General features: G+C 42.5%; 2 protein-coding genes across 2 annotated transcripts in view; one reads left to right on the top strand and one right to left on the bottom strand.

Annotated features, from left to right (window-relative positions):
- Positions 1-5,345, bottom strand: part of LOC8037688 (raf homolog serine/threonine-protein kinase Raf) — a 120,989-nt gene extending 115,644 nt beyond the window's left edge. The window contains exon 1 of the mRNA XM_042292101.1: positions 5,136-5,345. Within this exon, the coding sequence (XP_042148035.1) occupies positions 5,136-5,138 (3 nt within the window). The 5' untranslated portion in view covers positions 5,139-5,345. The remainder of the gene's footprint in view (positions 1-5,135) is intronic.
- LOC120839880 (formylglycine-generating enzyme) overlaps positions 1-19,629 on the top strand; it is a 51,397-nt gene that overhangs the window by 6,730 nt on the left and 25,038 nt on the right. The window contains exons 2-4 of the mRNA XM_040210259.2: positions 15,502-15,576; positions 17,092-17,174; positions 17,660-17,782. Coding sequence (XP_040066193.1) covers positions 15,502-15,576; positions 17,092-17,174; positions 17,660-17,782 — 281 coding nt within the window. The remainder of the gene's footprint in view (positions 1-15,501; positions 15,577-17,091; positions 17,175-17,659; positions 17,783-19,629) is intronic.

Raw genomic sequence — 19,629 nt, 5'->3', positions numbered from 1 at the left:
ATTCAGGACAGAGGATAGGCTCGGCATAAACTTCCTGTAGTAGTTAACCAAGCCGAGAAAACTCTGTAGTTCCTTGACGTTGCTTGGTGCAGGAGCCTTTAGGACTGCTTTGAATTTACCTGGAGGAGGGTGCAGCCCTTCTGCGTCGATGATGTGGCCCAGGTATTCGACAGCGTCCATCATGAATTTGCATTTAGTGAATTTCAGCTTGATTCCTTTGTCTGACATTCGCTGGAATACCTTAGCGAGGTTGTTGAGATGGTCCTTGTCATCCGTTCCCATCACCAGAATGTCATTGAAATAGACGACGACATGGTTGAGACCTTGAAGCAAGGTTTCCATCTCTCTGGAAGATTGATGGTGCCGAAGAGATTCCAAATGGTAACCTCTTGTACTCAAAAAGTCCTTTGGGAGTGTTGATTGTGGTGTATTTCTGTGAAGTTGGATCGATGACCAACTGCTGGTAGGCTTCCTTCAGGTCAAGCTTGGTGAATTTGATGCCACCTGAAAGCTTCGCCCACAACTCCTCGACTCTTGGAATTGGATATTGGTCTAGGACTGCAACAGGATTTACAGTCACTTAATAATCTCCGCATATGCGAATGCGACCGTCTTTTTTTATGACTGGGACGATCGGTGCTGCCCAGTCGGAAGACTTCACGGGTTCCAGGATGCCCTCTTGCTCTAACCTCTGGAGTTCTAGCAATGCTTTGTCGAGCAAGGCGAATGGGACACTTCGTGCCTTGAAGAACCGTGGTTTGGCGCCTTCACGAACTGACAGTTTCGCTGAGACTCCTTGGAATGTCCCTGGTTCGTCAGAAAAGAGAGTGGTGTGCTGATCTATGAGCTGTTGGACATCGCTGACGAAGCAGACATCTGAGACGTTGAATACAGTCATGTTCAACGCCTCCATCCAATCACGTCCCAGCAGAGTAGGAGCATTGCCTTCAGCGACCAGTAGCTCGAAGTGGTGGTCCTTGAATTTCGCGATCACGGTGACTTTCCTGACAACAGGTTTTAAGTCTCCGATGTAACTTCTCAGATGGACCTTTGAAGGCTCGCAGGGAAGGTTAGAAAATTTCTGGTGGAGTGTAGTCTCTCCTGTGATAGAGACACTTGCCCCGGTATCGAGCTCAATTTTTATTGGCTTTCCCTGAAGCTCCAGCTCAAACATGAATGGATTTGGCTTTTTAGGGCAGTCCAACTTCCACATGTTGTAGGTTTCCCCGTCGTTTGACGAAACCTCATCGCGCTCTGGATGTTCAACGACGTGAACTGGAGCAGACTTTCTTGAGCCGTTCTTTTGGTGTCCCTTCTGCTTTGTTGCAGGTGCACGTTGGCTAGAGCTTGCGCTTTTCGTTCTGCAGACCTTTTCAATGTGTCCTTTTTTCTTGCAATGGTTGCAGATGTCCCGTATGTGCAGGCACACCGTTGCAAAGTGACAGTCGCCACCACGATAGCAGCTCACATGCTTTTTTTGAGGAACTTGAACAGCGTTGATATTCGCTGATGAAGATGCCGCGGCTTCGCCTAGCTCGGTTACGTCATGCTTTGCGAATTCCATAGCTTGTGCAAGCGTAACCACAGACTCCAATGTTGGATTGTGCTCTTCCAACAGACGAGTTTGTATTTGTTTGTCATTAATGCCGCAAACCATTCTGTCTCGTAGGAGGTCATTGAGGAATGTACCGAACTCGCAATGCTCCGACAGCTTCTTTAGTGAGGCTACGTAGTCACTGATTGATTCTGCCTTTTGTCGTACTCACTATTAGACTTGAAACAACTCACCATGAGAGACGGTTTCGGCGAATGATGGTAGCCCAGCGTTTGTAGGCTGGCCCCCAGTATCGCTTCCGTCGGCTTCATTGGTGCGAGCAGACTTCGCAGCATGGAATACGTCCGCGACCCACAACAGCTCAGGAAGACTGCACGTTGTTTGGAGGCGGACTTCGTTTCCTGCGAAGAACTGTTCCATTCGTTCCAGGTACTCTTGCCGGACTTTACTTTCGGGGTTGAAAAGCTCCAGTGTACCATACTTCGGCATCTTGTAAGCAGGTTAAATGCGTGATTTACCCTTCGTCGCCAGTTGTTACAAGGTAGTAAAGAAGACCAAGACAGGCCACGTCCAATGGTGTTCCAGGTGCATGCTGAACTACTCGTGCCCCGGCGCCCGTGCATTGCACCTCTTTATTTTCTAACGTGCGTGTGTGTCAACGGTGGCACTTGCTTTTGTATATAGCAATCGTAACAGGTGTGTAGGTCTGTGACGTCCCATAATGGAACACTGCACATTCATTTCTCTGATTTAGCGGTAAAACTGACGTCACCTGACCTCAACACCTATTCGGTTCCCTCCTAAATCTAGCGGAGAATTGAATTGGTGTTGAAGTCATGTAACATCTTTTCCCGGTAAATCTAGCGGAGGAACAGAATTTGTTCATAGGTGACGTGGCACAAAGTCATGTGACATCATTTTCCCAGGAGGCACTCACTTGATCGAATGACGTTTAGCGAACGCTCACGTTTCACCGAATGACACTTTAGCGAATAGTCGGCTGCCGCGGAGCCGCGTTTACGGGTGGGCGAAAGCGGTTCACATTTTTGTAATGAGCTGCCAACTGTTGCCATGAAGAGGCGTAAGCACAGTGCGGGGGGTAAGGAGGCTCTAGTTAGGAGGGTCGCAACTCAAATCCTGGAGAATGTTTATTGGCGGCGCCTGAGGGAGAGGATTGGGAAAGGATATGCGCCAATGATGCCTACACAAGAGCAGACGCCCTCACTGTTGCCCCATGTGCCTTTCTTCCTCTCACCTCCCATTGCAAGCAGCAAACGCCTTGGCGTAGCCTTTCTCGCTTCCTTCTCGCTCTGGGAACTGCAAACGTCGATATGAGAAAGCAGGGTTGCCAAACAAGCAGCTACGTTCAAGGTGGCGGCATTTACCATTTTTTGCGTTCAACAAATACATAACCTATTGGAACAAAATCGGTGGCTATAGAAAAGTAATCATTTATACCTTGTGCAAATTATTCAAGCACATTAATGGGCTCTTATGACGTGAGCTAGAAAATAAAACAACCATTTGCCCCCATAGACTCCCAGCAAATATTAGTCCATATCTCGTGATCCCCGATCTAGCAGTTACGCCCACCCTAACTAGAACCTCCCTACGGGGGGGGTGTTGGGTTAACATGTGCCCCTGTTATTCACAAAAACATTGATTCGCTCAAATGTCGCTGTTCGCTAAAACGTCACTCACTCATATGATATGGACCCGTGTAAAGGGGTCCATATCATATGAGCGAATGACGTTTTAGCGAACAGCGACATTTGAGTGAATTGACGTTTTAGTGAATAACGGGGGCGCGTGTTAAGCCATGCGCTGCACTTACTCCACTTTGCGGCGGCAGTCTGCGGTGGCTTATTTCAAAATTGTGAACTCACTTGGTACACCCGCAAACGCCGATTCATGGCGGCCGACTAGTCGCTAAAGTGCAATTCGGTGAAACATATGGGTGTTCGCTAAAACGTCATTCGATCAAGAGAGTGCCTCCTCCTTTTAGACCTATCTGTGTTTCTTGGGAATAAGCCACTACTCCCAACTGCCGAGGTTTTTAGAAAGTATTGATATTTTACGCAAATTGTAGCCTTATTTATAATGTAAGGTTGTGCTCATATGTTATACATTTTTCATGTTCATAAGTTTATGAATTATCAGCTACTAAAGTTCTTTCTTTGCCTAAATCCTCTTTGCAATAGTTTCATTTCTTCGGGCATCATAGCTTTAGTTGCTTTTGCGCCATAAAACCTCAGTCTACTACTACTACTGCTACTTCGGCCCAATATACATTTTAGTGACTTTTTATTACTTCGAGTTATACCACTAATTGATCTATTATGAGCAGAATTAACTGAGATATTACTCTTTTGATTACTTCGAGTTAATGTTGGCCCAGTGAGCTTTAATACAGCCTAATTGACATTGTGATGAATTTTTTTATTACTTTGAGCTATTATTCAACCAATTAATTTAATATAAGCCTAATTAGCATTATGAATACTCTTGTTTATTTAAGTTGATATTGACTCAGTGGACTTTAATTTGGCCTAATTGACATTCTGATGGCTTTTTCAATTACTTTGAGCTATTATTCAAACAATTTATTTATTATTATTCACTATTAGCCCAAATTAATTAAAGAGTAATTACAGTGTCAATCAGGCCGAATTAATCTCATTGGGTCAAAAGTAACTAGAAGAAATCGGGAGGAATATCAGTGTGATCTGAGCTCATCATTTGAGTCATCATAATGTAATTTAGGCTGAATTAAAGTCCATTGTGTCTAAAGTGGCTCAAGTAATCAAAGGTAATAATAATGTGAATTGAGCTCTAATAGATCAGTTGGTGGTATAATAAGATGAAATAATAAAAAAGGGTCACCAAAATGTCAATTAGCCCTAATTAAGGTCCATTTGCTCAATAGTAACTCAAAATAATCAAAAGAGGAATCATAATGTGAGTTAGGCTCATAACAATTCATTTAATTGAATATTAGATCAACGTAATCAAGAGTCATCATAATGTTCGTTAGGCCGAAATAAAGTCTATGGGTCAAAAGTAACTTGAAGTAATCAAGAGTAATAGCAATGCGAATTGAGCTTATAATAGAACAGTTTGTGGTATAGCAACTCGAAGTAATCGAGTCACGAAAATGTTGATTAGGCCAAAATAAAGTTTCTTCCATCAATAGTAACTCAAAGTAATCAAAAGAGTAATCATAATAACAAATGGGCTCATAATATATCATTTGGTTAAATATTAGCTCAAAGTAATTTAGTGAGTAGTCACAATGTCGGTTAGGCCAAAATACAGTCTATTGTGTTAAAAGTAATTCGAAGTAATCAAAGAAAGTATTGTTAATGTGAACTGAGCTATACCAGATTAATTGGTGGTATAAACACTTTAAGTAATCAAGAGTCAACAGGGCTGAATTAAAGTGGCAATAAAGTGCGTTTTGAGATCCTCTTTTTTTTGTCCTCTCAATCTACGAGCTCCAAGCATCCTAAGAAACCCAAAATTACATTAATGCGGGGCCGATATTCATATTAAAAAGGGGATCAAAGATCCTGACACTTACCATTGGCGCAGAACGACAGATGGCACCACCGAACCTCGCTGATGGTCGAACGATGTACTGCACTTGTCAGCCACTCGTTCCAGTTCCAGGCTTCCTTTCCTTTCAACACTTCTCTCTCTCTCTCAGCCACTCGCGAGCGATGGGTTCCCGCGTGGACGGGCGGGACTGGGAGGCTGCTCGTCAGCGCTGGGACCCATCGCTCACGAGCGGCTGACAAGCGACGTCTGTCGTTCGACCCTATTCAGCGAGATTCAGTAGCGCCATCTGTCGTTCTGCGCCAACGGTAAGTGTCGGGATCTTTGATCACTTTTTTAATACGTGGTGCACATTCGTGTAGTTTCGAGTTTATTAGGGTGCTTAGAGCTTGTAGATTGAGTTATGACCATAAAGCGAGGATCTGAAAATGCACTTTAGTGCCATTTTAAAGTCCACTGGGTGAAAAGTAACCCCAAGTAATCAAAAGGGTAATGTCAATAGATCCCTTTCTGCCATTGCTTGCTCCCATACTCTGGGCGTGTATTGGACACGAGGGGTGTGTCAGCGTTGACTCGGGTCCAATCACGTGCTTTGTGAGCCCACCAATGTTGCTCGATGAATTTTTGAAAAGGGTCTCTTATGCTCATAAGAAATAATTGATTGAATATTAGCTCAAAATAATCAAAAGTCATCACAATGTCAATTAGACTTAATTACAGTACATTGTGTCCAAAGTAATTCCAAGTAATAAAAAAAGTGGTACTGTGATTTGAGCATAGATCAGCTGGTTGTATAATAACTCTAAGTAATTGAGAGAGTCACCAAAATATCAATTAGGTCAAATTAGGGTGGTTGGGTCAATAGTAACTGAAAGTAATTAAAACGGTAATCGCAAAATAAATAAAGGAGGCTGGGTTCCTAAACTGCCGCGTAATGCGAGATAATAGCTGCCTTTGGTTTACCTGCACAGGTGCAGGTAAATTTAATGCAGCAATTATTGGGAGTCATATCTTGCATTATTTGGCAGTCTAAGAAACCGGCCTCGTTTATTCATTTATGTATACCCTAGTTAGGTCTAGGTTTGAGTTCGGTTCTGTGGCATGGAACTCCATATCAAAAATGCGGGCAATGGCCATTGAAAATGTGGTTTGCTTTTACATAATGTGAATATTCACGTCCCTCCCCGTTCCACTAGAAGTCACTGTACTTTCAACTTTCACACTGTCTGTAAACCGTCTCCTTTGTCACGGACACAATCTCTATGTAACAGTATTCAGAATGCTAAAATTGATATATTCAGTGGCATTATGGTGTTCATGAAGCTAGTGAAAGTGCTTGTTGCCCAACTGTAAATTTTTTGTGCGTTTTATATCGCTTTGTGTTTGAAACCTTCAATTCTGTTTCCGGTTTGCTTTGCTCCTGATTGACTCTGCACACCAAAGAGAAGACCTGCTGGTTGTTTTGGGGCACATGATGATATATCTTTCATATCATTTATTTAGATACCTTGAGAACACAATAAGGTACCGAATCTGTCGAAGCCAGTAGAGGCTTGAAGGACAGAACCAAGCAAATGGAATGTCACAGATAGCACAGAAGAAGTTTGTAAAGCACACATTTAAAACATGTATCGTACTATACGAGAAAAAGAAAATCACCTCACAATATCACAGCAAACATATTAGATGCAAAATATCACACAGCAGTACATTATTGAAATTGTGCAATGAATTAGAGCGTAAAACTGTTCAATAGATTTTTCAATTTTCTTCTATTCGTAGCTTCGAAGAAGTAGTCGGAGAGTCTGTTAAAAATGTATGGCACATACATAGTAAGAGCGCTCTCGCTTTCCATATCTTGTAAAACACGGGGGAATGATAAAGCAATCAGAGGTACGTAAATCTCTGGGGCGCAAAGGGATGTTTAAATTCACTACACCAGAAATGAGAAAGCACAACACATTGCAGAAAAAGTGAATGGAAGTTAGGCAGTTGTAGAGCCTCAAAGATGTCAGCCTCTGATGAATGATCATGATAACCAACACTTCTTAAATTCCTAAGAATGCGGTCAATTTTAGTTTGCCATATTTCTGCACAGTTACCAAATAATGTAATGGCATACCTTAGTGTACTATTAGCAATTGCATTAGCAATTAATTTTCTTAAGGCAAATGGCATAAATACCCTATTATTGTAAAGTGTACACAGGTGTGTACACAAGGTGTACACACTCTGCGAAGCTTGCCAGTAACATGGGTTAAATGCATTGACCACGGCAAATCTGAACCAAAGAATATGTCTAAGTACTTAACAGTGTCAACATATTTCAAGGAACTACGTGATGATGATGATGATGATGATGATAATAATAATAATAATAATAATAATAATAATAATAATAATAATAATAATAATAATAATAATAATAATAATAATAATAATAATAATAATAATAATATATTTTATTAAGCAGGCCACATTCCACATGTATAAGAAAGTGGGTCCGTCAAAGCCAGGAGCGGCTTGTGGGACTGAATCCGGAATCAACGTAAAATGATACTCATTGATTTGACAATTTGTTGGGCAGGAAAAACAAAACCGAAAATAAATGCAAAAAAAAAAAAAAAAAAATTTACACACATCAGAAAAAAACACAGAAACATGTAGTGATAGACAAAATAGAACTTATGAGCAGATGTTCTGACACACAAAGACTACAGAAGCTTGTGCCAATACAATAAGTTTCCTTCATACACTAAAAAAAAAAGTGATTGCGAATTACAGTACACACAGGTCGCATGTACATAGAAAACATACAATATGCAACCAAAATGCACATTCACTTTTGACACATATTGAAAGAAACACAAAAAGAAGGAGATGGCATATTAGGTATTAGAATTACAAAAACAACCCAAGGCAATATTATAAACTCTAGTATATTGTTTTTAGTTGCCGTTTAAACTGGTGCATTGAATTTAGGTTCAAGAAGGAATCTGGTAGACTGTTGAAAAGTTGAGGGACATAAAAAGGGCGCAGACATTTTCCGTGTTTTCTGTAAACGCGAGGAATAACAAAACATTCACTTTCCCGCAAAAAACGCTGCACGACACGAGGAGTATTGAAGGGACTTTGCCAATAATGTTTGCAAACAACACATCTTTGCAAAAGGGCTGAAATGAGTGGGAGACACAAAACAGTTGTTCACTTGACATATCTAAAGATGTATAAGCCATGCCTCTTAAAATACTTTTTAAGATGGTGTCTATTTTTTTAAACCAAAGCATGAAACAATTCGCATAAATGGTAATCCCATAACATAATAATCCGTATGCCAAGGCATTTACAGCCATCTTTCGAACCGACAATGGCAAAAACATTTTTGTAGAATATAACATGCAGGATATTCTTCGCAGTTGTTTGGCAACGTAACAGAAATGCGGATTCCAGGATAAATCACTGTCAAAAAAAAAATTCCTGAGTACTTGGTTGTGCTAACATATTCAAGAGGTGAACAGATGCAAGGTGTACACTTCGACGAATGTAACACAAACGGAATATCTAGGCAGTTGCTTTTCAGGGGACAACCAAAACACATAAGTTTGGTTTTATGAACATTAATATTAATAAGATTTGCTTTGAACCAGTTCATAGCTTGAGTCAAGTTAGCTTGCAATAATGTAACTGAGCTTCTCAAATTTATATGCTTTGACGCTAACAAAGTATCGTCAGCGTACTGATAGATATCACATCCTGATACGGTCTTAGCGAGATCATTCACATAGATATTAAATAACAGCGGTGATAAAACTGAGCCCTGCGGTACACCAGCCCTCAAAAATACTTTGTCGCTTAGGCTACTACAGACTGAGACTTGCTGAGTATGGTTTGTTAGAAAGTCTTGAAGTATAGAAAGGAATGGTCCCCTGAAACCATAGTCAAACAGTTTCTTCAGGAGTATTTAATGACTGATTGAGTCAAATGCCTTTGAAACATCTAGAAAGAGTGCGCAGGCATATTTGTTGTTATCAAAAGTTTTATATAAATTGTCTACAAAGTCTTCGAGTAAGGAATCGGTGCCACGGCCCGTGATAAAGCCGATCTGGGAAGGCGCTTACACATTAAACTTTCCTAGAAACGCTGTCATTGTTCTCAAAATGTGTTTTTCAAGCACTAGGGCTAAACATGGGAGAATTGAGATGGGCCGATAACTTTCTACGCTATTCCGAGCGCCGTCCTTGTACAGAGGTCTGACAATGGCACTTTTCAGGTCAACAGGAATGACACCGGAGATGATAATTCCGTTCAATATACATAACAGGAGATTACTGAGCACTTCAGAATTACGCCGTAAATTGCCAAGACAAATGCTATCCACACCAGGCAACTTATTGGGTTTGAAACTAAATAATATCAAGCGTAACTCTTCTTCCGTCATGTTCGGTAAAAATGCAGAAGATAAAACAGGATTGCTCTAAATTAGACGGCATGATTGTTTCGTCTCGTGCTACTCCCGAAATTGAAGCAAAGAAATGATTAAAGTTATCAGCAATGGATGATACATTTGGGCCAAAGTTTTTCCTAACCGTTTCTGATCGACGATTTAGTTGAGCATCCTTTAACTTCATTAACCAGGGCCCAGGTTTTTCCAACATCATGACGTGAGCGAGCAAACTTGGCTTGAAAATGTTGGCTTTTTTTTGGAGAGGACAAGGACAGTTACACGATTTCTGTGACTCTGGTATTGTAATTTGAGCTCTTTGTTCTCAGGGAAACGACGACATCGTGCCTCAATACATTCATTTTCTAACCAGCATGGATTTCCTAGGAATCGATCATGCACAACACAGCTTTTCGAGTTGGTAATTGATATCCACAGTAATCTTAACTCACGAAAACAAACAGACGCTCTCTTTATAGACTTTTCGAAAGCTTTTGACCGTGTGCCCCACACTACAGACCTGTAGTAAAATTACAAAACTTAAAAATTAATGCAACTGTAGTTAATTGGATAAAAACTTTTCTTACAACTAGAACCCAATCCGTACGTATAGGTGAAACATCTTCACAATCCTTACCAGTTATTTCAGGCGTACCACAGGGTACTTTACTGGGCCCATTGCTCTTCCTTATTTATATAAATGATATCGGTTATCGCCTGGGAAGCTGTGTTCGTCTGTTTGCTGGCAATCGTGTTGTTTATCACACTATTTCCAGTGAAGATGATTGCCTAACATTACAAGAAGACCTATCCCTAATTGAAACCTGGTGTGCCAAGTGGCTTATGTCCATTAATCATAATAAATGTAAATGTGTATCTTTTTCTAGATCCCATAATCCAGTAAATTACACCTATCAACTTACATCCCAGCCCATTGAAAAGGTTTCATCTTTTAAATACCTTGGCGTGCACTTAAGCTCTGACCTCTCATGGAGAACTCATATTGAACACATAACTTCCAGTGCTAATAAAACTTTAGGTTTTCTAAGACGCCATCTTGGTCAAGCTTCACCAAAAATCAAACAGCCATCATACTGCACCCTTGTTAGTTCCAAGATGGAATACGCTTCTACCATTTGGAACCCCCATCAGGCTTACCTATCCGACATGTTAGAATCAATCCAAAACCGCGCAACTAGATTCATTCTTGCTGACTACTCACCCACGAGCATCTCTGCCCTTAAGGCTTCTTTATCACTACCTCTCTTTAAAACTAGATGCACCGTAGATAGATTATCCTTTTTTCATAACCTGTTTTCCAAGCCCTGGACTGACCATGAATTCTTCTCTTCAGCCAGTCATGTCTCCCTGCGCCATGATCATTGCCAGAAGATAGAAATGCCCTTTGCCAGAACCAACAATTAAAAAAAAACTCTCCCCTTTTTTTGTGTATACGGGATTGGAATGCTCTACCTGAGTCCATTGTAACAACTACTGATCATGCCTTGTTTTTAGCAGAACTTACTAAGCATATGATTGTATAATGAAGATATATGCACTGTAAAATAACAGATGTTCCTTCAACCTATTTGTCCCTACATTTGATTTCAACCCTTGAAGTGTTATATTGTGTTTTATGTTACCCCCTTATGTAATGCCCCCCTGGGGCCCTTAAGGTATAATAAATGAAATGAAATTAAATTGTTTTCATTGCGGAAAGAACATCTGATGTGAGCCAAGGTTGATTTTTCCTGCGTTTTTTTATTGTAATTGTTTTTGTGCTTAGTTGTCTACAGTTGGAAAGAATGTTAACAAGCTTTAAGTAGGCATCTTGGTAACCATTATTTTCAATGAGTGCATTCCAATCATAATTGGAAATTATTCTGTCAAGGTGGCGTGAATCGACTATTTTTACTTGCTTTTCAATGTATGCTTCTTCTTCCAAGACGACACAAAAGTGAGTACGGCAGGAACAACAAGAACAACAACAAGAACAGCATCAACATCAACATCATCATCGGGTTATAATAGATCAATTGGTGGTATAACAACTCAAAGTAAACAGTATCGGCAATATGTGAGTTAGGCTGATATAAAGTTGATTGAGTTACTAGTAACTCGAAGTAGTAATCAAAGTAGAAATCATAATGTCAAGCTCATAACAAATCAATTGGTTGAATATTAGCTTCGAGTAATAGTCCTCTAGGCGTCAATTCGGATGAATTAAGGTTCATTGGGTCAAAAGTATCTTGAAGTAATCAAAAGAATAATGTGACTCGAGCTTATAATATTTGCTCCAAGCAATCACAAGGCTGATCATGATGTCATTTAGGCAGAATCAAACTCCCTTGAGTCAATAGAAAGCCAAAGTAATCAAGAGCGATCATAATGGCAACCGAGCTAATAATAAATCTCTTGGTTGTATAAAAAACTCGGAGTAATAATACCTAATTAAGGGGGACCATTGTGGCAATTAGACCAACATAAAGTCAAATACGTCACTAGTTATTCAAAGTAATCAAGATGTCAATAATGCTGGTATAATCGCAGTTGTGCTACTAAAATAACCGGAAAAGATAAAAAAATGAAAGCCGTTTACAACTCCCTGTAACGCCGAATTAGAGCGCAGCTCTTGAGGAGGAGGAGGGAAGGGTACTGGGGGGGTGGGTCAAGTGACCTGGGGGGGGGGGTCACGTGACCTTGGGGGTCACGTGACCTTGTGGGAGTCACGTGACCTTGGGGCGTCACGTGACGTCGGGGGGGGGGTCACGTGACCCCCCCCGGGGTCACGTGACCTGGGTAACCATCGTGACCCTCGTGAGGGTAACCCTAGTAACCCTTGTGAGGGCAACTCTCGTGACCCTTGTGAGGGTAACTCTCGTGACCCTCGTGAGGGTAACCCTCGTGAAGGTAACCCTTTTGAGGGTAACTAACCCTCGTAACCCTCGTGAGGGTTACGAGGGTAAGTAACCCTCGTGAGGGGAACCCTCGTGAAGGTAACCCTTTTGAGGTTAACTAACCCTCGTAACCCTCGTGAGGGTTACGAGGGTAAGTAACCCTCGTGAGGGTAACCCTCGTGAAGGTAACCCTTTTGAGGGTAACTAACCCTCGTAACCCTCGTGAGGGTTACGAGGGTAAGTAACCCTCGTGGCCCTCGTGATCCTCGTGAGGGTAACCCTCATGAGATTAACCCTCGTAACCCTCGTAACCCTCACGAGGGTTACGAGGGTTGCGGTTACGCCGACGCCGACGCCACTCAAGCCGGGAACGGGCCCCTAAGAGCTGCGCTCTAAAAAGTAATCACTGGGTTAATTGAGTTAATTTAAAGTCAATAGGGTGAATAGTAACAGGAATGAATCAAATGAGTAATCCAAATCCTAGCTGAACTGTTATGTAGTTGCATTTGTCAATAATTCAAAGTAATTGACTGAGTAAGGAAAATGTTGCTTTTGTAAAGTTTTTTTGGTGTCAATAATAGCTATATAACCAAAGCGTAATCAGAAGATCGGATGAGCTTCTACCAAGTTATATTTTTATCAATATTTCCTCAAAGAAATCGAGAGTAATGAAAGCTGACTTAATAACTTTAATTCACCTGCGTCAATAATTGCGCAAAGTAATCAAGAGTAATCGCAAATTAAAATTGAACTTTGGGGGATGTTGCTAGCTACCAACACAGGTACCGATAGAGTAACCAAAGGGCTGTCTCAACAGTGGCGGCGATCTCAAAGGAGACGTCAAACCTAGCAGCGTGGTCCCCACATCTCCACAACAGTACAGCCGACGTTTAGGACTACATTACCGCGGGTCGGTTCGATTAATTACCTCCGTCGGTGCCAATGATTGACTACCTTGTCTCACTCTCTCGAATATAGCGGAAGAGAAGACACACGTACCAGAGTAAGGGCAGAGTCCAAGAGAATTTATTAAAACCCTCTTTTAAATGAACTACAATGTCCCCATCCAAAATGCCCCCCGTGCCGGCAAGGTAAGAAAAGGTCCTTACCTGCCAGACGCGGGGTTCCGGTGAGCCAAGATTGGGGAAGCATCGGAGAAGTCGCCGATACACGTCCTATCTTTTTCGCGGTCACCCGGACGAGTCCCTTTCCCGAAAGCGGGCAAACAAGAGGCGAAACCTCCTCGCCTGTCAGCAGTGATTCGCATCCGAGCGGGGGGACGGAAGAAGGTCCCCCCGAGAGAGAGTAAGAGGAGAGCCCCCCAAGCCAGGCGGCGCTCCGCCTCACGAACAGGTCGGAGCTCACGGCAAAGGCGGCTGAGCGTTCCGATCCGCGGCCGTTATCACAACCATTGGGGAAAGGAGACCACAGGAATCCCCACAACTTGTATCATCTGAATTGTATCAGTAAGTCGAAGTAAAGAAAGGTAGACAAAACTTCAGTTCTGCTAAAATAAAGCCGAGTGCACCGCTGATAACTCGAGGTAACCAAAAGAGTAATGAACACATGTCTGTTCCTTCGACTAAAAGATTTTTCCTTTCCTGCACCACAGTCTCAGGTGTTAAATGACATGATGTCAATTAAACCTTGTCAATCGTGCGATTAGTAACTGAAAATAATCGAAATAGTGATAAAAATATCAGCTGTCTCCAACAAAATCTAATTGTACAAGCAAATAATTTATCAAAAGTGTAAATGAAACACGAACACTGAAGACAAATAAGTGCATGTATATATTGTGGATTAAATCGACTGACCTAAAGATTAAATTGTGTAGCACTGGGATTAAACTGGGTGGCACTCGAATTAAATTGAATCGCACTTAAACTAAACTGACCGTCATTTGGATTAGAGGAAGTGGTAAAACATGTAGATTAGTAAATATCTTGGATCTGACATATAATTATACTTTGACATCCTCCTTACTTATAATATTCCTATTACTCCTTACCTTCAGGTAAACGGAGAGAGTTGTGCTTCACTTAAATGATTTCATTATAGAGAGAGGAAACTCCATTTCCTTAATGTAAAAAAAAAATGAAAAAAAGATGGACAGGGAAAAGAAATAAGTAGGCAAACAAATCCTTAATTTTAACATAAATGAACCTGTAATTTTCACAGAAACAAAACGAGGCTCAGCTACCTCAACATTTTATTCTCATCTTGAAGCTCTCCTTCTCGACAGCTCCAGGTGATACCCCTAAAAAAACTGACTACATGAAGAAAAAAGAAATTATGCCCTTAATTACATTATATATATATAAAAACAAAGTACAAACATAATAAAAGTTGCTGATCACCCCCATTCTTTTAGCTAGGGAACAAGCTTGATCAGCAATTGGTTTTTATTTTTCAAAAATACAATTTTTTGACATCCACCCACCCTGTACTTTGTTTATTTCAAATTGGCTTTAAATTGGTTGTGCCTTTCCGGGCGATACCGATAGAGGTATACTATTTCATAGTGAGTTTTCTTTCTCACCCTAATTTATGCGACATCCTCCTAACTGCATCTTGTTGGTTCCCGCTGTATTTTACTGGGTCGCCCACTAACACGGGGCCTTTTATGGTACAGAGTCTTTCTGCGGTGCTGCAGCCCTCCTCAGATAAAAGGGATTGCTGTTACCCTTATTTCAGGAGCATTTACTTTTTTCAGACATCACTCCATTCTGATAAGTTCCTGGTGGGGGAATCGAGGAGATTGTCCCAAGTAGTCTAAATACTTGGCTGGAATCTTTCAACAAAGCGAAAGGGTGCAAGTCGGTGTTTACATGGTGAAAAGAGACTGGGGTACAATTAACGCACTTCTCATACGCAGTCGAAATCTATTAGCCGTCCCTCGGACAGTATTTCGTCGTCTTTCTGTTTTCTACGCCGTGCGAGAGATTTTCAACCCTGAGAGCCTCTGAGCCTTCTGAAGAGCGAGCTTGTTTTCATCACCCAAAGCAGAGTGGCGTCCTTCCTGACAGTGATTCCTCTCGCTTTTCTTCCAGGCGGAAACGTTTGGAGATTCCTTTGTCCTGGACAGCGCCATCAGCGAGGAGACCAAGCGAGGGATCACACAGGCGGTACCATTACTTCATTGTCTTCGTAACACTTGCCCCTAAAAGGGGCTATGATTTTCACACTTTGGCTTATTAACTGTGGGGTCTGTGCCAACTATGCAACAAAGAACAGGAAACCATCCTCTCTCGCGCTCTAGTTTTTATAAAAAAGATGAAACAAATCGAAGGTCAAATTAACTTTGAATTTGAAGGATTGGCAAGTAATTAGTTTTTCCTTCGCAATTACGCGGCGGAATAGCAGTATTCTTGGGGAACATGGAGCGTTTTTTTGCAGCTGTGCCTAGATAAACAGTATAAAAAATACGAGCTGCGAATTCTCTCTCAGCGTTTAAGTGCTTAGTGTTGACAGGGACAAGGCTCCGACATGTTTGGCCTTTGCTGCGATTGTTGCCTACCTTTAATTACTACAGCCATCTTGATAGGCAAGGTTCTTGACAAGTTCAGGTGCAGGTGAAGTCTGCAGGTTGTAGGTAAGCTGGTTTCATAATCACCATTTATTCATCATCACTAGATGCAGCACTGCGGGCCTCCATGCCGTGGGGTCTTTCTGTGGATCCGTGGCTCTCTCGAGTCATTAAAGATAATTATTATATTAGTACTAATATTATTTATCAAAATAGGAGAAGTCCAAAAACCCTGGATTGATGCTGTCCTCGAAAAACTAAATCCTAAGCTATGCAGGAAGAAATCTTTGACAACAGTTAAAAAGTGCAAGGAAGACAGGGGTGAGGAAGACATGAACAGCACGGATGGGAGCTAACTTTCGTCTGATATTAAATGAGCTGAAAATTAGTGTCGGCATGTGCGGTTTTGTCCTTTTGTTCCGGTCTTTGAATAACTTTGAAATGATGGAGCAACATGCTCAATGTTAAGTTTACTATAGCTTTATTTTGTGTTGACACAGATGAGCTCTCGGCGAGGCTGCTTGGGGGAAGCACGCCCACAATCTCTGCATACTCTTGCCGTGACGTTTTTCGAGTATTCGAGTCGGGCACATGTTTCCTGGACACTGGGGGAGTCCAGAGCTCATGGTTTTTTTAATATGTGCCCTGATTGACCTAGATTTGTTTTGTCTGACACAAGATATTCGCAACGCCCTATAGGTGGCGGGGCCGTAGTTCCAAGATGGCGGAAGAGACAGGGATAGATTTTTCAGGATATCCCGTGTGCTTGATCGCTGACGCTGTTCAGCGCGCTAACAATGGCTTATTTGTCTACAAATGCGAATCGGTTAGGGAGGGATCATATTACAGGTGATGGAGATGTTGATGCACGTTAGGAAAACGAGCATGCTGTTACTTAAAAGTTGCAGAAACCTCAAATTGCGAAGCTTTGTGGTCTTCAAAGTCCGAGATTCCTTGGCAAGCAGATGGGCCCAAGTTTGGTGGCCCCTGACCACGACTATATCGTGGCTCTCTGCGGCTTACTGCCGTACCGCTTGTGCCCCATGGCTCGCGGTTGGGGTAGTACCGAGCGCGCACGCTCACGCCACCACGGCCCACCTTCGGCTGCCCCCAGGTAGCCGCAGCCCCCTGGTGGCTCCCCGTGAAAGGCGCCAACTGGCGCCACCCCGAAGGCCCCGACAGCAGCATCCGTCACCGGTAAGATGTTTTATAGGGGCGTGCCAATGTTTAACTTTTGGAACTGAGTAGGGATTGCTCGAATAATTCTATTTAGTTTCCCAATTCTGGTATGCAATCTAAGGGATAATTCCACGTGAAATGTTCCTGGACAAAATTTGCGTTCATTTGAGAACGATGTCCCTACGGCGAAATATTCATCGCAGGTCTCGGCTGGATTTATATAGAGCCAGCATCGAGAATTCTCGACTGACCAACCACTTTGATGAAATGTAGTTTGCTCCTCGAATTCCTTCGATCCAGCAGTCATACCTCCTTGTATGCGCTCGGCACAAACCTGCAAATCACGTGATTTATCATTTTTAATTCAAGTACCTTACGTTGCCTCATAACATGAATATTAATTAGGAGGCACGAAGCGTGTGCTGGAGGCATTCCAAAAATGTGCCATTCTCTCTTTGTGGGTGGCTGTAGAGGAATGTCCCTGACGGAAGTGTCCCGTGCAGGATGGACCACCCCGTGGTGCACGTCTCCTGGAACGACGCGGTGGCCTTCTGCCACTGGGCGGGCAAGCGGCTGCCCACCGAGGCCGAGTGGGAGTACGCCTGCCGCAGCGGCCTCCATGACAGGTGGCATTCTCGTTTTTTCCTCCCACATTTTCCCTTCTGCCTCTCGCTCCACACTCAACTAGTCTGTTCCGCTTCATCGCAAGTGTGTTGTATTTATACGTCAGATTTTGAATTTGGTTTTCCATTTTGTGTTTAAACTTTTCACGTATAAATTATGGTGTTGCGCGAATACCTGTTCGAAATTTCAAATAGCAGTTTAGAATAATCCACTATTTAATATTTGCTTGAGGATGAACTGCACTATTCATGTTTTTTTCAAATTGATCGCGTCGGGTTACCCCGTTGGGTGCGCTTCCTACCGAACACGGGTGCGGTGCGGAGAAGCGACAGCCACAGAAGGTACCTTCGTAGGTGTTGCTTCTCTGCAGTGCATTGGTGTTCGGTAAGAAGCACACTCAACGGGGTAACCTGCCGCCGGAGCCGTTTACACAGAGTTTGGTCAATGGGAGGTGCAAGCAGAGCCAGCTATGCATCAGACGCAGAAAGAGGGCTTGGCATGCTCTCTTGGCCAACCAGAAGCCGAAAAGAATCCTTTAGCGTTGGTAGCGAGAAACAGTTTTCGTCGTTTTAATAAGCACATAAGAGTTAAATGTTTCCTTCATGGTTGAAAATAGGGTGCACGTCATGTTTTGGTTGTGATCATGCAGAAAGATGTAAGAAACGAATGTGCCGCTCGAACTCTGTTTTGCTCGGAGAGGGCGTGACCGCTCGGACGGCAAATTCCCGGCCCTCGGTGCCTGGCGTACAGATTATGTCGATAGTTCCGCTAGTCGCACTCTTCCAGCATGATTTTGGGTGATCGTGATTGAAACATCATGTGCAGCATATTTTCATTCACCGAGAGTTACTCCGATGCCACTTATCAGGTTTGTTTCTTGCAACCACCACCAGGGTATTATTTCCGGCTTCTGGTTGGCCACATTCAAATTTGTGAAGACGCCCTGGAACACGCCCAGCCCACTTTCGGGCAATGGCGCCTCTTCATTTGTCTCCTATACTTTTTAATGAATAACCAAACTCTCTACATATACGGCTCTGCCCCCGCGATCAACAGTTGAAAAAGTGTGAATATTGCCGTGCACGCGAAAAGCCGAGGTTTTCGCACAATCGGCTAGTTCACACGTACCGTTAGATGCAAAACAGCTTTGACTTTTCGTTTCGCGTGAAATTCCCTTAGCACGGCGCTGTCTGGTGAGGGCAATCAAGTGTTTTGCAGCAAAAGCACCTAAACGCTCAAATCAAGAAGGTATTCGGCTTTATTCGAGTGTACACATGCCGATTGAACCAAGTCTAACATGCCAGACACTCGTGAATTAAGCTTTGGACCACTAGGCCTAGCTTAGGTCAAGTTGCAGAGACAATACGAGCATCAACGTGCAGACAGATAAATAAATCTTGACACGCTTCTTTCAGTACTGCAAGAAGATTGCCTAGCCGCAACCCTTCCTTTTACCTGTAGCAACACTGCTGGAGCATGCCAGATAAAAACGAGATTACTACGGTTGATCGAATGCAATTTCATCGAAAAGTGTTTTAGAGAACAGGCACGTATATCGAAGCTCGGTTTCGAGAAAGCAGAGCCTCAATTTAAAGAAACTCCATTTATCAAAAAAGAACGCCGCTTTAAAAAGGCTTCCCTGCTTCGCACGTGTACCACTGGAGCGCATGTTAACTCGCGCGCCCCTCCACGCTTATGATGCTTCGCGGCGGCAGTCTGCGGTAGCTCATTACAAAAATGTTAACTCACCTGAACCACCTGTACACGCTGCATGCTTTTTTTTGCTTAAAGGAGGCTCATCACCATTTTCTCTGAACTGTTTTTTTTTTATAAAGGTATTCGATAAACT

Source organism: Ixodes scapularis, unplaced genomic scaffold, assembly GCF_016920785.2.
Source record: "Ixodes scapularis isolate PalLabHiFi unplaced genomic scaffold, ASM1692078v2 PGA_scaffold2__306_contigs__length_199485367, whole genome shotgun sequence".
NCBI classification, from domain to species: Eukaryota; Metazoa; Arthropoda; class Arachnida; order Ixodida; family Ixodidae; genus Ixodes; species Ixodes scapularis.
The sequence above is the reverse complement of the archived record's forward strand: the minus strand, read 5'-3'. Positions and strand labels throughout refer to the sequence as shown.